At 37.5% G+C, this 17,318-nt stretch overlaps 1 protein-coding gene across 4 annotated transcripts in view; it reads left to right on the top strand.

Moving 5' to 3' along the window:
• The window catches only part of LOC308328078 (attractin-like protein 1), a 307,756-nt gene that overhangs the window by 52,043 nt on the left and 238,395 nt on the right, over window positions 1-17,318 (top strand). For all 4 annotated transcript variants that reach the window (XR_013965255.1, XM_080781767.1, XM_080781766.1 and 1 more), the window contains exon 5: window positions 2,600-2,847. Coding sequence is in view for 3 of the 4 variants with exons in the window: in XM_080781767.1 (XP_080637893.1) it covers window positions 2,600-2,847 (248 nt within the window). In the remaining variant the exon portion in view is untranslated. The remainder of the gene's footprint in view (window positions 1-2,599; window positions 2,848-17,318) is intronic.

The following is a 17,318-nucleotide window of genomic DNA, read 5'->3' as shown; positions in this document are numbered from 1 at the left end:
CTATTTTTAGACCCAAGTAGTGACGTAGCTTTCAACAAAAGCTACAAAGTTACAAATTTACTGTTAAATAAAGTTTTGTGGGGGGGAAAAATCCCTGGAAAGAAATCCATGATTGGTTGGTTTAGATAAGAAGAGTCTGACACAAACAAACAGACCACCCGCATTCTCTAGTCTAAATCCCTGTCTCTCAGCTGGTGCGCAAATGGCTAGGCTGTGGCAATAATAATAATTAAAAAAAAGAACATGGAACCATGAACTTTAGTTCAAAATGTTGAATTATGAACTGAATTAGTTCCTTTAATTTTTTTTTACTGTGAACTGAACTATAGTTAATAAAAAAAAGAACTTTCCCAACACTGAACACATGAATCAGCCACACCGCAAGGTACATTAATACAAGTAAATGTGAAAAAGTTGACACCAAAAGCCAGACAGAGGGCTTGTTTGTTTTTTAATAAACAACCAAACTCAGCATTTTTGCCTGCCTATTAGGCTATTTGTTCGGTGGAAACTTGATCATGAAGTTGATAAAAAATATTAAAAAAAAAGTAGTGTCCATGTAGCTAGCTACTTTTGCCATGTAGCTTATAGTGTAGCTTGCTATAATTATCTGGGGATAGCTTTGTTGTAGTTGAGCTATATTTAATAGAGAGTAACTGGTAGTGTAGCTTACTACATTTTCCAAGTAGCTTGCCCATCACTGCATGTATATAGCCACATCTACCAAAGGAGCCCGCGCCGTGCGGACGACGTTTTCGGCATGTCTCTCATCAGCTTTCTTTTCCGCGTTGGTTGGGTGGAAGTTAAACTCCACCCACCCCCCGGCGGCTGGCTGACTGACTGACTGACTGCCGCGGTAGGAGAGCGTTTTCCGGGGAATCTGTGGAGCTTCTTTTCCATCCACCAGCTGTCTTAAAAAACTCGGAAATGACGTAGAAAAACACAGCTTCCTTCTGTCGGCGGCTGTCGGCTCAGGTGTGGAAACCCTGTATGTATATCTCTTCCCAACTCTGCATGCTTCCGTCCTTCTCTCTCTCTCTCTCTCTCTCCCTCAACTCCAAGAGACTCTGGGCTGTGTGTTGCGTGTCTTAACCCATTCTGACCTGAGATCAGATTCATACGAGGTTTCCACTGGACACACACTGGGGTCTGATTAATCCATTCTGACCTGAGATCAGATTCTAAAAATGTCAGTCGTTCTTCGATTAAAAAAAAATAGCAGACCTACAAGGCTCGTAGCGCGCCACTCGGTGGCGCGCTACGAGCTTGTAGATCTGCTATTTTTCAATAGCTAAAGCATAACATGATGCCGACACCAAAATGGGTTCCCGTTCAGAATGGGTTAAGGAGGCCGGTGGCATTCCGGTGGCCAATCTACAAACCTTTTTGCGCTATATGTGAAAACAGCTTCAGATTCTTTCCACAGTTGTGTGGAAACTGGCAGCCTCTGTTTGTGACTCTGCTATCCTCTAACCATTGATAGTTGGCATCTCTTCCATATTCCACACACACACACACACACACACACACACACACACACACACACACACACACACACACACGCGCGCACACTCACTCACTCACCACGTTGCCCTGGGCCATCCTATATATATAGCAATAGCTATATAGCCTGAAAGCCTCACTATATGTAAATATACAACATTGTGTGTTCAAGTCAGGTTCCTGTGCTGCCACCCCCCCGCTGGTTCTATATATCCCCGCAACCCTGTCAATCATAATCTTTATGGAAATGCTCCTTCTCTCTCTCTCTCTCTCTCTCTCTCTCTCTCTCTCTCTCTCAATTCAATTCAATTCAATTCAATTCAATTCAATTCAATTCAATTCAATTAGCTTTATTGGCATGAATGTAATAGCTGCAGTATTGCCAAAGCATGAAGTTCAACAAAAGAACCAAACAAAATAATTAAAAAAATGAAAAATATAACAGAAAACAAAGCAAATAGAACGTATATTTTCACAATACAATACTGTCATACCGGTCAAAATGTACAGTATTAAATGTGTCCGTGGTGTGTCGAGATGGTTCGTGTCAGGACAATAGTCACATTGTGTATATTTTTTCTATAAGTGTCCCTCATTTTGTGACATGCAGTCACACATACTGTGCAGCCAGATGTGTGCTGTGGGTCCCTCTCCCAGCAGAATGAGTCGTTTGTCGTTGTCATGCAACTCTTTAAACTTTGGGATCGACAACTCAAATGTATTAAAATATGTGGTTCTTATATCATTATATTTATTACAATATCTCTCTCTCTCTCTCTCTCTCTCTCTCTTAACCCATTCTGAACGGGAACCCATTTTGGTGTCAGCATCATGTTATGCTTTAGCTATTGAAAAATAGCAGATCTACAAGCTCATAGCGCGCCACCGAGTGGCGCGCTACGAGCTTGTATAGGTCTGCTATTTTTGAAAAATCGAAGAACATCTGACATTTTTAGAATCTGATCTCAGGTCAGAATGGGTTAATCAGACCAGTGTGTGTCCAGTGGAAACCTTCGTATGAATCTGATCTCAGGTCAGAATGGGTTAATAACCCCATTCTCTCGTCTTGTTTCGTCTCCGTCCTCCTCCCTTGCAGGATAAACTCGTGTCCCAACAACTGCTCGGGCCACGGGAGATGCAGCGGCGGCGGCAACGCCAACGCCAACGCCAACACGCCGGCGGCGTCCGTGGCGTCCGGCCGCGTGTACTGCGAGTGCGCCGACTACTGGAAGGGCGAGGCCTGCGACGTCCCGTACTGCCGCGGCGACTGTGGCAGCCCGGCGGGCCGCGGCTACTGCGACCTGACCGGAGAGAAGCTCTGCGTCTGCAACGACAGCTGGCAAGGTATACATATATATGTAACGGGGTGGTTATTATAACCCGTTCTGACCTGAGATCAGATTCTACAAATGTCTTCTACATCCTGACAGTTTATCATTCTGACCTGAGATCAGATTCTACAAAAAAAATTCTTCTACACACATCCTGACTGTTTTCTGAAGAAGCTGTGTGTTTCTATGTGTGTCGGTCGTTCTTCGATTTTTCTAAAATAGCAGACCTACAAGCGCGCTGTGAGCTTGTAGATTCATTATTAAATCATTAATATGTAAAATCGAGCTTCGTTAAGACCTCCATATTATCATGGTCAATGCCTGTGTGAAAAGTGGGAGTGATGTGTGCAGGCAGTGAGGAGCTACGGAAGTGTTTCTGACTTATAGTATGATGATTGAAACATGTTTGACATAGAAACATGGGTTTTTCAGAAAAAACTGTCAGGATTTAGAAGGCATTTGTAGAGTCAGGTTAATTACAGTAAGACAGCTCGGACTGATTGAGTTCTGAAAGAGATCTACAAGCTCATAGCGCGCCACTCGGTGGCGCGCTATGAGCTTGTAGATCTGCTATTTTGTACAAAATGTACAGCATTGGTGGTGCTGTGACTAAGACATTGAGGCCAAAAGGACAACACAAAAAAGTCCTATTTCTTTCCTATTGTGGTTCTACTGTATGTACTCAATTCATCAACATTAACACAATAATACATGTCGTCAACAAACACCATGTGGCCCCTATTTTACTAATAGACTTTCATACATATTAGACACGTTGGAAGCTTGTATGGATCGGCTATTTGAACTACTACTAACAACGAAAAAAAGGCATTTGTAGAATCGTTCCCATGCAGGTCAAAAGTGGTTAAGCCATTAGAGAATAGCAGATCTACAAGCTCACAACGTGTCGGCATTGTGACTGGCTAATTTTCGAAAGATTTTTTATGCATTTGAAAACTTTTAATGGGAATTCTTTGGGTACTTAAGTATACATTTTGATGCCAATACCTTTGTACTTTTTCTCAAGTACAATTCTGGACTTTTACTTGTAACAGAGTAGTTCTGCATTGCGGTAATGATACTTTTACTTAAGTAAAACAACTGAACTAAACCAGTGAATCATTCCAGCAGCTGTTGCAGTGTTAGTTGTGTGCCCTGCTATTGCTAGATGGTGTAGCACTGCCCCCTCCTGGATGGATGTTGAAGTACAGACAGCACAGAAGCGTGTCCTTTTTAGATTCTTTACATTGTGATGGGATATTAAAAAGACAGCCTCATAGCGGGGATTCACTGAAGATTCCTCCCCGCATATTAAGGAATCTTCAGTGAATCCCCATTATGAGGCTGGCCAAGCCAGGCTAAAATACCACCATGCTTCCAGAGCACTAATGCAATGTGTGGTACTAAAGCATTTAAAGTATGAGCTATAAGGCTGTATTTTGCGTGTCTTAAGTACCAGGTCTTATTCCCTAACTTGAGTAAACTAAAGACCTGGAGGCGTGGTCAATGCTCTTTGGCCACTCAGAATAGCCAAATGGCATTGATCACGCCTCCAGGTCTTTAGTTTACTCAAGTTAGGGAATAAGACCTGGTACTTAAGACACGCAAAATACAGCCCATAGCCTTGTGTTCCTAAAACTGAAAGATTGGGTATTGGCCGTAAGACTGACGTTATGTATCTTTCACTGCTTTGTCTCAGCCATTACTCTATGGCTCTGGTCTCGGCCACCGCGGTAGATATTTTGACATTCGTCTATTTTTATTCTTTTTCATGTTGCCACTATTGTGGCAAAATGTCTTCTATGTCAGTCGCTCTTCGATTTTTCAAAAATAGCAGACCTACAAGCTGGCATCAAAATGCACTTTAAAGTGCCAAAAGTACTCATTATGCAAGCTCACAATGCGTTGCGACGCAACGCATTGTGAGCTTGTAGTTCGGCTGTTTTCCAATGGGCCAAAATGTATATTGGGCTGAAGTTGGTCAATGTACGTTTTGTAATAATACTCACAATCTACAAAGTAAATACTAAAGATTTATAAATGTAGTGGAGTAGAAGTACAATATTTGGATCCCAGATGTAGTGGAGTACAAATACCTCACAATTGTACTTTGTCTAGGTCACACTAGCATCTTCTAATGGATAAGCATTTGGTTTTTAACCCATTTTGGACTGATGTCGATTTAAAAAAAAAAAGGCTTTTCTAAATCCTAATAGTTTTCTGAAAAACCCATGTTTCTATATCAGTGGTGCTCAACCTTTTTCTTGTCAAGGACCCCCAGAATTATCTCTATTGGGCCACGGACCCCCATCTCAAAATGTGTAGTTCCAGGGACCCCCCCCAGAAGCAAACATTTTAGTTAAATATGTTCGCTCTGAAATATATATTCAAAGATTTGCACCACATTTTCACGACTTTTCAAAGATAGCAGACCTACAAGCTCGTAGTGCGCCACTCGGTGGCGCGCTACGAGCTTGTAGATCTGCTATTTTATTTTATATAAATAATAGCTAAAGTATAACGTAAACGCTTAAAACACCAAAAAGGGGTTCCCGCCCCAAAAGTAAACATCTCTTTACAAATATTGAGGTTATAGACAACAGTGCAGGCCAGTATAGTCAGAGTATGCAGAAGTGTCTAGATTCGGAGAAAACAGTTCCCAGAAACTGGGCTCCCGTGTTTCCTTCTTCCGATTGGCTACGGCCGATCACGTGCCATGTTGCGTCGACGCCCATGTGCAAGGCATGTTGGGTTACAGGTGCAATGGTGCATGATGGGAAACGTTTTATTTTATTTTATTATTATTGTTTTTTTAAAGCTAGATGTGAGTGCACCGAAGGCACATGAACCTCTAGTATCAGATTTTAACCACTTTCACACAACCACTTTCACACAATTACACACACACACACACACACACACACACACACACACACACACACACACACACACATTTTAATAATTTATTTATGTCCACATAAGAGATACAAATACAAGGACACAAATATTTACAAGGTGCCATACAGAATGCAGTCAGCAAATCCCGAACAAATACCCACACACCCTTCAGGGGTACAGGTAACAGCGTCTTCGCCATATTTGGCGGCTACCGATAGTGGAAGATATTGCACAGAATTTCGCAAGCCGTTTGGCTGCTTTTTTTGGCATCCCACGTTGTTGGAAGCCTCTTACGACCGAACTGTGTACATGTCCTAGGCTGCCGAAGATAAACACATATAGATTGCACCTGTAGCCTATAGTTCAATGATGGTCTGGAGGAGCGGCTGGTACTTAATGACCTTAGTCATAAAGGCTTCCTCTAAGCTAGAGTCAAAGGTGCAGGCCATTTCAAGAATGAAAACTGATTTGTTCTCTTCATTGACCACAACAACATCTGGTGTGTTAGCAGAGAGATGTGCAAAACAGCCATTCAGAATGTGTGACATGGTTTCTGTAACGAGCCCTGTGGTGTGATGCAAGCAATGAGGTGCATGGGTGGAGGGAAACCAGAGGGAAAGGTTGAGTTTGGTGGGAAGGATCTGTAGCCTGGCTTTTACTGGAAAGGTGATAATGTCCTCATTGAGAGCAGTGTTCCTTATAAATGAATGGGAAACAGAGTGAAACACACACACACACACACACACACACACACACACACACACACACACACACACACACACACACACAAGCACACGCACACGCACACACACACACACACACACCTTTCCTTCCTTTCCTTGCCTATGCAAATAGATCACGTGTACATGCAGTACTGTGTCGTATCAACTTGACACATTTGGTTTACATTTAGATAGCATATCGGCGCAGACTTCAAATAAACTTCAGATAAACTGTTTAACTGCTGTAAACCTATACATGCATTCCAACACACGCAGTGTCTATGCATCACGACTCCACAGTGTCCAATTAACGTTTTTCTGTTTCATCATGAATAAATGGCGATGGATTCACGGAGGAGTAGTTGAACATGCATAGCCAGATGGCCATGTCAGCTTTGCAGTATATGTCAGATTATACCACTACCGCGCCGTAGAATCTATACTAGGAACTGAAATGTAAACCCCAACACTAGGGTCAGATAGGAGAGCGATAAACCCAGATTAACCAGCGCTAATGTAAGGCAAAAACCAGTCTATAGCTCGAAAGACCTAATGATGTTGATGACCCTTTGATGTCTAATCGGTGATTTACTCAGTGCTTGAGTTATACAACTAGTTGTTTTGACTGTTGTTCCTTGAATTCCCACTAGATGTCCCCCTTGGTTTTACTTCTGCCTTCAATGTTATAGTGGCCATCTCTACACCAAGCAACGCAACTATAGAACTATTTATACTAGTCCTTACCCGTTCTGAATATAATGAACAGCATCGTGTTATGCTTTAGCTATTGAAAAATAGCAGATCTACAAGCTCACAGCGCGCCACCGAGTGGTATAATTTATGAAAAGCTACTACAGTGAAGTCTGTTGTTGTAGGATATGTGGGATTATCTGACGAGGTACCATTTGAGTAGGCAAAACCTTACATTATTAAATAATACTAAATTGTTTATAGGGTCAATATAAGTAAAATAATACAGCCTTTCCACAGGAGTATCTTTTTATATTTTTCCAAAAAAGAATACAAACAGCCAATAGCATAATATTACAAAGTTATCCCCCCTCACTGGTGAAAATTCCGGGAGGAAAAACAGGCAAGCAGCCGGGGTTGAAGTTGTCCAGTATTCTTACTGAGGACCGTGAGGACTTGAGCAGCATTCTGAATCCTCTGCACCCGTCTGTAAAGACACCGTCAAGTAGTCCACTGAAGATGAACGCATGAACGCGTCTTTCTAAATGCGTGCTGAGACAGACCGTCCTCTGGCTCTTTCAACTTTAATTAGAAAAAAGGTTTGGTATGGGCCAATACCATTAATGAAGTCCACAGTATACAGAGCATTATTGTTTTAGAAGTGGCTTGTTTTTCTGGGTCGGTGCGGGAAAAGCAACGTGTATTCCTGCACCGTCTGCATCGAGTGATGCATACTATACTGACTGTAGTAAGTAAGTAGTCTTATATGATGGGCGGACGGTACACTTTTTGGCCACTAGTGGCGCTAGTGAGCAATTTAATGCATAATTTGCATAATTAATTATGCAAATTAGTAATTAAACATTCCAGGAATTCCATAGATATAATTAGCATAATCATAAATAATAAATATCCATAACCAATAAAATATCCATAAATATAATTAGCATATAATAGTTTATAATTAAATAATAATAAAAACTAATAATAGGTTATTTATAAAATGCATGATGTGTGTGTGATTAGCTGATCTCATCTCTCTCTCTCTCTCCCTGCGTCACCATGTGCCATGTCCCCCAACATGTAAATTTTGTCACTGGGGTTAAGGTGGGGGGATGGTCGCTAACCTCAGGCAATATTTATTTAGGGCAGGGGGGTCACTGTCTTGAATTCGTTTGAAGTTTGGTGGGGGATGGTATCTAAACAGGTCCAAGTTAGATAAACAAGGGGGGGATGGGCTCTAACCAGGTGCCAGGTGCGACATGCAAATTAAATGAAAGCGCGGGGGTGGGGTGGGGGGGATGGGGCCCCCCTCTTTGTGGAATGCTAGGTGCCAGACATGCAAATTAAATGAAGCGGGGGGTGAGGTGGGGGGGTGGTATCTAAACAGGTGCAAGTTAGATAAACAAGGGGGTGGGGTGGGCTCTAACCAGGTGCTAGTAGTAAAATGCAAATTAGATAATCACAAAGGTGGGGGTCCTTATCTTTGAAGTGAATTGTATGCATAAATTAATCAAGGTAGTATTTAAATTCCTTACATACATTGACAGTGGGTGTGTGATTCCACCTAGTGGTCAATATCTATATAAATATTTACACTGCAATACCATTTATGCCCTGATGTAATCTCAGTCATCTAGGGAAATGTTTTTCAATCATTTGGTCTGGGGACCACCAGTGGTCCTTGAATGTAATTATTGTGTAAGTCAAGGATATCCCCCTAGTGGTCAATTTCTATAAATATATTTACAACTGCAATACCATTTATGCCCTGATGTGATTTCAGTCACCTAGGGAAATGTTTTCAAGCAATGGTCTGTGGGCTACCGATGGTCTTTGAGAGGGTTCAGGGGACCCTCCCCAGCTAAATCATGGAGAGTTGGTAACCAAATAGTCTCCTTATAGATCTTTAACTCTATACTTTTCAATTTTTTGTGTTTTTGAATTTTTAGGTTTCATGGTGTCCTAAGGTGTATGGTTTATTGTCTGTCTTGTATTATTTTTGGTGTTTTGTGTTGTGTCTTTGAATATTGTATGCTTCATGTGGTACTAATGTGTTGGGGTTATTGTCTGTCTTGTATTATTTTTGGTGTTTTGTGTTGGGATCTTTGAATTTTTTATGTTTCATGTTGTCCAAATGGGGTTGGGTATTGTAAATCTTGTATTATTTTTTGTGTTTTGTGTTGTGTCTTTGAATTTTGCATGCTTCATGTGGTACTAGGTGTTTGGGTTATTGTCTGTCTTGTATTATTTTTGGTGTTTTGTGTTGGGATCTTTGAATTTTTTATGGTTCATGTTGTCCAAATGGGTTGGGTATTGTAAATCTTGTATTATTTTTTGTGTTTTGTGTTGTGTCTTTGAATTTTGCATGCTTCATGTGGTACTAGGTGTTTGGGTTATTGTCTGTCTTGTATTATTTTTGGTGTTTTGTGTTGGGATCTTTGAATTTTTTATGTTTCATGTTGTCCAAATGGGTTGGGTATTGTAAATCTTGTATTATTTTTTGTGTTTTGTGCTGTGTCTTAGAATTTTGCATGCTTCATGTGGTACTAGGTGTTTGGGTTATTGTCTGTCTTGTATTATTTTTGGTGTTTTGTGTTGGGATCTTTGAATTTTTTATGTTTCATGTTGTCCAAATGGGTTGGGTATTGTAAATCTTGTATTATTTTTTGTGTTTTGTGTTGTGTCTTTGAATTTTGCATGCTTCATGTGGTACTAGGTGTTTGGGGTATTGTCTGTCTTGTATTATTTTTGGTGTTTTGTGTTGGGATCTTTGAATTTTTTATGTTTCATGTTGGCCAAATGGGTTGGGTATTGTAAATCTTGTATTATTTTTTGTGTTTTGTGTTGTGTCTTGGAATTTTGCATGCTTCATGTGGTACTAGGTGTTTGGGTTATTGTCTGTCTTGTATTATTTTTGGTGTTTTGTGTTGGGATCTTTGAATTTTTTATGTTTCATGTTGTCCAAATGGGGTTGGGTATTGTAAATCTTGTATTATTTTTTGTGTTTTGTGCTGTGTCTTTGAATTTTGCATGCTTCATGTGGTACTAGGTGTTTGGGTTATTGTCTGTCTTGTATTATTTTTGGTGTTTTGTGTTGGGATCTTTGAATTTTTTATGTTTCATGTTGTCCAAATGGGTTGGGTATTGTAAATCTTGTATTATTTTTTGTGTTTTGTGTTGTGTCTTTGAATTTTGCATGCTTCATGCGGTACTAGGTGTTTGGGTTATTGTCTGTCTTGTATTATTTTTGGTGTTTTGTGTTGGGATCTTTGAATTTTTTATGTTTCATGTTGTCCAAATGGGTTGGGTATTGTAAATCTTGTATTATTTTTTGTGTTTTGTGTTGTGTCTTGGAATTTTGCATGCTTCATGTGGTACTAGGTGTTTGGGTTATTGTCTGTCTTGTATTATTTTTGGTGTTTTGTGTTGGGATCTTTGAATTTTTTATGTTTCATGTTGTCCAAATGGGGTTGGGTATTGTAAATCTTGTATTATTTTTTGTGTTTTGTGTTGTGTCTTTGAATTTTTGCATGCTTCATGTGGTACTAGGTGTTTGGGTTATTGTCTGTCTTGTGTTATTTTTGGTGTTTTGTGTTGGGATCTTTGAATTTTTTATGTTTCATGTTGTCCAAATGGGGTTGGGTATTGTAAATCTTGTATTATTTTTGGTGTTTTGGGTTGTGTCTTTGAATTTTGCATGCTTCATGTGGTACTAGGTGTTTGGGTTATTGTCTGTCTTGTATTATTTTTGGTGTTTTGTGTTGGGATCTTTGAATTTTTTATGTTTCATGTTGTCCAAATGGGGTTGGGTATTGTAAATCTTGTATTATTTTTTGTGTTTTGTGTTGTGTCTTTGAATTTTGCATGCTTCATGTGGTACTAGGTGTTTGGGTTATTGTCTGTCTTGTATTATTTTTGGTGTTTTGTGTTGGGATCTTTGAATTTTTGATGTTTCATGTTGTCCAAATGGGTTGGGTATTGTAAATCTTGTATTATTTTTTGTGTTTTGTGTTGTGTCTTGGAATTTTGCATGCTTCATGTGGTACTATGTGTTTGGGTTATTGTCTGTCTTGTATTATTTTTGGTGTTTTGTGTTGGGATCTTTGAATTTTTTATGTTTCATGTTGTCCAAATGGGGTTGGGTATTGTAAATCTTGTATTATTTTTTGTGTTTTGTGTTGTGTCTTTGAATTTTTGCATGCTTCATGTGGTACTAGGTGTTTGGGTTATTGTCTGTCTTGTGTTATTTTTGGTGTTTTGTGTTGGGATCTTTGAATTTTTTATGTTTCATGTTGTCCAAATGGGGTTGGGTATTGTAAATCTTGTATTATTTTTGGTGTTTTGGGTTGTGTCTTTGAATTTTGCATGCTTCATGTGGTACTAGGTGTTTGGGTTATTGTCTGTCTTGTATTATTTTTGGTGGTTTGTGTTGGGATCTTTGATTTTTTTATGTTTCATGTTGTCCAAATGGGGTTGGGTATTGTAAATCTTGTATTATTTTTTGTGTTTTGTGTTGTGTCTTTGAATTTTGCATGCTTCATGTGGTACTAGGTGTTTGGGTTATTGTCTGTCTTGTATTATTTTTGGTGTTTTGTGTTGGGGTCTTTGAATTTTTTATGTTTCATGTTGTCCAAATGGGTTGGGTATTGTAAATCTTGTATTATTTTTTGTGTTTTGTGTTGTGTCTTTGAATTTAGCATGCTTCATGTGGTACTAGGTGTTTGGGTTATTGTCTGTCTTGTATTATTTTTGGTGTTTTGTGTTGGGATCTTTGAATTTTTTATGTTTCATGTTGTCCAAATGGGGTTGGGTATTGTAAATCTTGTATTATTTTTTGTGTTTTGTGTTGTGTCTTTGAATTTTGCATGCTTCATGTGGTACTAGGTGTTTGGGTTATTGTCTGTCTTGTATTATTTTTGGTGTTTTGTGTTGAGATCTTTGAATTTTTTTATGTTTCATGTTGTCCAAATGGGTTGGGTATTGTAAATCTTGTATTATTTTTTGTGTTTTGTGTTGTGTCCTTGAATTTTGCATGCTTCATGTGGTACTAGGTGTATGGGTTATTGTCTGTCTTGTATTATTTTTGGTGTTTTGTGTTGGGATCTTTGAATTTTTTATGTTTCATGTTGTCCAAATGGGGTTGGGTATTGTAAATCTTGTATTATTTTTTGTGTTTTGTGTTGTGTCTTTGAATTTTGCATGCTTCATGTGGTACTAGGTGTTTGGGTTATTGTCTGTCTTGTATTATTTTTGGTGTTTTGTGTTGGGATCTTTGAATTTTTTATGTTTCATGTTGTCCAAATGGGTTGGGTATTGTAAATCTTGTATTATTTTTTGTGTTTTGTGTTGTGTCCTTGAATTTTGCATGCTTCATGTGGTACTAGGTGTATGGGTTATTGTCTGTCTTGTATTATTTTTGGTGTTTTGTGTTGGGATCTTTGAATTTTTTATGTTTCATGTTGTCCAAATGGGGTTGGGTATTGTAAATCTTGTATTATTTTTTGGTTTTTGTGTTGTGTCTTTGAATTTTTGCATGCTTCATGTGGTACTAGGTGTTTGGGTTATTGTCTGTCTTGTGTTATTTTTGGTGTTTTGTGTTGGGATCTTTGAATTTTTTATGTTTCATGTTGTCCAAATGGGGTTGGGTATTGTAAATCTTGTATTATTTTTGGTGTTTTGGGTTGTGTCTTTGAATTTTGCATGCTTCATGTGGTACTAGGTGTTTGGGTTATTGTCTGTCTTGTATTATTTTTGGTGTTTTGTGTTGGGATCTTTGAATTTTTTATGTTTCATGTTGTCCAAATGGGGTTGGGTATTGTAAATCTTGTATTATTTTTGTGTTTTGTGTTGTGTCTTTGAATTTTGCATGCTTCATGTGGTACTAGGGGTTTGGGTTATTGTCTGTCTTGTATTATTTTTGGTGTTTTGTGTTGGGATCTTTGAATTTTTTATGTTTCAGGTTGTCCAAATGGGGTTGGGTATTGTAAATCTTGTATTATTCTTTGTGTTTTGTGTTGTGTCTTTTGAATTTTGCATGCTTCATGTGGTACTAGGTGTTTGGGGTATTGTCTGTCTTGTATTATTTTTGGTGTTTTGTGTTGGGATCTTTGAATTTTTTATGTTTCATGTTGTCCAAATGGGTTGGGTATTGTAAATCTTGTATTATTTTTTGTGTTTTGTGTTGTGTCTTTGAATTTTGCATGCTTCATGTGATACTATGTGTTTGGGTTATTGTCTGTCTTGTATTATTTTTGGTGTTTTGTGTTGGGATCTTTGAATTTTTTATGTTTCATGTTGTCCAAAGGGGGTTGGGTATTGTAAATCTGGTATTATTTTTTGTGTTTTGTGTTGTGTCTTTGAATTTTGCATGCTTCATGTGGTACTAGGTGTTTGGGTTATTGTCTGTCTTGTATTATTTTTGGTGTTTTGTGTTGGGATCTTTGAATTTTTTATGTTTCATGTTGTCCAAATGGGGTTGGGTATTGTATATCTTGTATTATTTTTGGTGTTTTGTGTTGTGTCTTTGAATTTTGTATGCTTCATGTGGTACTAGGTGTTTGGGTTATTGTCTGTCTTGTATTATTTTTGGTGTTTTGTGTTGGGTTCTTTGAATTTTTTTATGTTTCATGTTGTCCAAATGGGGTTGGGTATTGGCTGTCTTGTATTATTTTTTGTGTTTTGTGTTGTGTCTTTGAATTTTGCATGCTTCATGTGGTACTAGGTGTTTGGGTTATTGTCTGTCTTGTATTATTTTTGGTGTTTTGTGTTGGGATCTTTGAATTTTTTATGTTTCATGTTGTCCAAATGGGTTGGGTATTGTAAATCTTGTATTATTTTTTGTGTTTTGTGTTGTGTCTTTGAATTTTGCATGCTTCATGTGGTACTAGGTGTTTGGGTTATTGTCTGTCTTGTATTATTTTTGGTGTTTTGTGTTGGGATCTTTGAATTTTTTATGTTTCATGTTGTCCAAATGGGTTGGGTATTGTAAATCTTGTATTATTTTTTGTGTTTTGTGTTGTGTCTTTGAATTTTGCATGCTTCATGTGGTACTAGGTGTTTGGGTTATTGTCTGTCTTGTATTATTTTTGGTGTTTTGTGTTGGGATCTTTGAATTTTTTATGTTTCATGTTGTCCAAATGGGGTTGGGTATTGTAAATCTTGTATTATTTTTTGTGTTTTGTGTTGTGTCTTTGAATTTTGCATGCTTCATGTGGTACTAGGTGTTTGGGTTATTGTCTGTCTTGTATTATTTTTGGTGTTTTGTGTTGGGATCTTTGAATTTTTTATGTTTCATGTTGTCCAAATGGGGTTGGGTATTGTATATCTTGTATTATTTTTTGTGTTTTGTGTTGTGTCTTTGATTTGTGCATGCTTCATGTGGTACTAGGTGTTTGGGTTATTGTCTGTCTTGTATTATTTTTGGTGTTTTGTGTTGGGATCTTTGAATTTTTTATGTTTCATGTTGTCCAAATGGGGTTGGGTATTGTATATCTTGTATTATTTTTGGTGTTTTGTGTTGTGTCTTTGAATTTTGTATGTTTCATGTTGTCCTAATGGGTATGGGTTATTGTATATCTTGTATTATTTTTGGTGTTTTGTGCAGTGTCTTTGAATTGGGTATGGTTCATGGGGTACTAATGTGTTCGGATTATTGTCTGTCTTGTATTATTTATGGTGTTTTGTGCTGTGTCTTTGAATTTTGTATGTTTCATGTGGTACTTCAAAATATTATATTAATACAACAGGCCGCCTGTTTGTATTAATAATATTTTGAAGTACCACATGAAACATACAAAATTCAAAGACACAGCACAAAACACCATAAATAATACAAGACAGACAATAATCCGAACACATTAGTACCCCATGAACCATACCCAATTCAAAGACACTGCACAAAACACCAAAAATAATACAAGATATACAATAACCCATACCCATTAGGACAACATGAAACATACAAAATTCAAAGACACAACACAAAACACCAAAAATAATACAAGATATACAATACCCAACCCCATTTGGACAACATGAAACATAAAAAATTCAAAGATCCCAACACAAAACACCAAAAATAATACAAGACAGACAATAACCCAAACACCTAGTACCACATGAAGCATGCACAAATCAAAGACACAACACAAAACACAAAAAATAATACAAGATATACAATACCCAACCCCATTTGGACAACATGAAACATAAAAAATTCAAAGATCCCAACACAAAACACCAAAAATAATACAAGACAGACAATAACCCAAACACCTAGTACCACATGAAGCATGCAAAATTCAAAGACACAACACAAAACACAAAAAATAATACAAGATTTACAATACCCAACCCCATTTGGACAACATGAAACATAAAAAATTCAAAGATCCCAACACAAAACACCAAAAATAATACAAGACAGACAATAACCCAAACACCTAGTACCACATGAAGCATGCAAAATTCAAAGACACAACACAAAACACAAAAAATAATACAAGATTTACAATACCCAACCCATTTGGACAACATGAAACATAAAAAATTCAAAGATCCCAACACAAAACACCAAAAATAATACAAGACAGACAATAACCCAAACACCTAGTACCACATGAAGCATGCAAAATTCAAAGACACAACACAAAACACAAAAAATAATACAAGATTTACAATACCCAACCCATTTGGACAACATGAAACATAAAAAATTCAAAGATCCCAACACAAAACACCAAAAATAATACAAGACAGACAATAACCCAAACACCTAGTACCACATGAAGCATGCAAAATTCAAAGACACAACACAAAACACAAAAAATAATACAAGACAGCCAATACCCAACCCCATTTGGACAACATGAAACATAAAAAAATTCAAAGAACCCAACACAAAACACCAAAAATAATACAAGACAGACAATAACCCAAACACCTAGTACCACATGAAGCATACAAAATTCAAAGACACAACACAAAACACCAAAAATAATACAAGATATACAATACCCAACCCCATTTGGACAACATGAAACATAAAAAATTCAAAGATCCCAACACAAAACACCAAAAATAATACAAGACAGACAATAACCCAAACACCTAGTACCACATGAAGCATGCAAAATTCAAAGACACAACACAAAACACAAAAAATAATACCAGATTTACAATACCCAACCCCCTTTGGACAACATGAAACATAAAAAATTCAAAGATCCCAACACAAAACACCAAAAATAATACAAGACAGACAATAACCCAAACACATAGTATCACATGAAGCATGCAAAATTCAAAGACACAACACAAAACACAAAAAATAATACAAGATTTACAATACCCAACCCATTTGGACAACATGAAACATAAAAAATTCAAAGATCCCAACACAAAACACCAAAAATAATACAAGACAGACAATACCCCAAACACCTAGTACCACATGAAGCATGCAAAATTCAAAAGACACAACACAAAACACAAAGAATAATACAAGATTTACAATACCCAACCCCATTTGGACAACCTGAAACATAAAAAATTCAAAGATCCCAACACAAAACACCAAAAATAATACAAGACAGACAATAACCCAAACCCCTAGTACCACATGAAGCATGCAAAATTCAAAGACACAACACAAAACACAAAAATAATACAAGATTTACAATACCCAACCCCATTTGGACAACATGAAACATAAAAAATTCAAAGATCCCAACACAAAACACCAAAAATAATACAAGACAGACAATAACCCAAACACCTAGTACCACATGAAGCATGCAAAATTCAAAGACACAACCCAAAACACCAAAAATAATACAAGATTTACAATACCCAACCCCATTTGGACAACATGAAACATAAAAAATTCAAAGATCCCAACACAAAACACCAAAAATAACACAAGACAGACAATAACCCAAACACCTAGTACCACATGAAGCATGCAAAAATTCAAAGACACAACACAAAAACCAAAAAATAATACAAGATTTACAATACCCAACCCCATTTGGACAACATGAAACATAAAAAATTCAAAGATCCCAACACAAAACACCAAAAGTAATACAAGACAGACAATAACCCATACACCTAGTACCACATGAAGCATGCAAAATTCAAGGACACAACACAAAACACAAAAAATAATACA

This window comes from Protomyctophum bolini (genome assembly GCF_963924005.1).
Source record: "Protomyctophum bolini genome assembly, chromosome: 14".
Lineage (NCBI taxonomy): Eukaryota > Metazoa > Chordata > Actinopteri > Myctophiformes > Myctophidae > Protomyctophum > Protomyctophum bolini.
The sequence above is the reverse complement of the archived record's forward strand: the minus strand, read 5'-3'. Positions and strand labels throughout refer to the sequence as shown.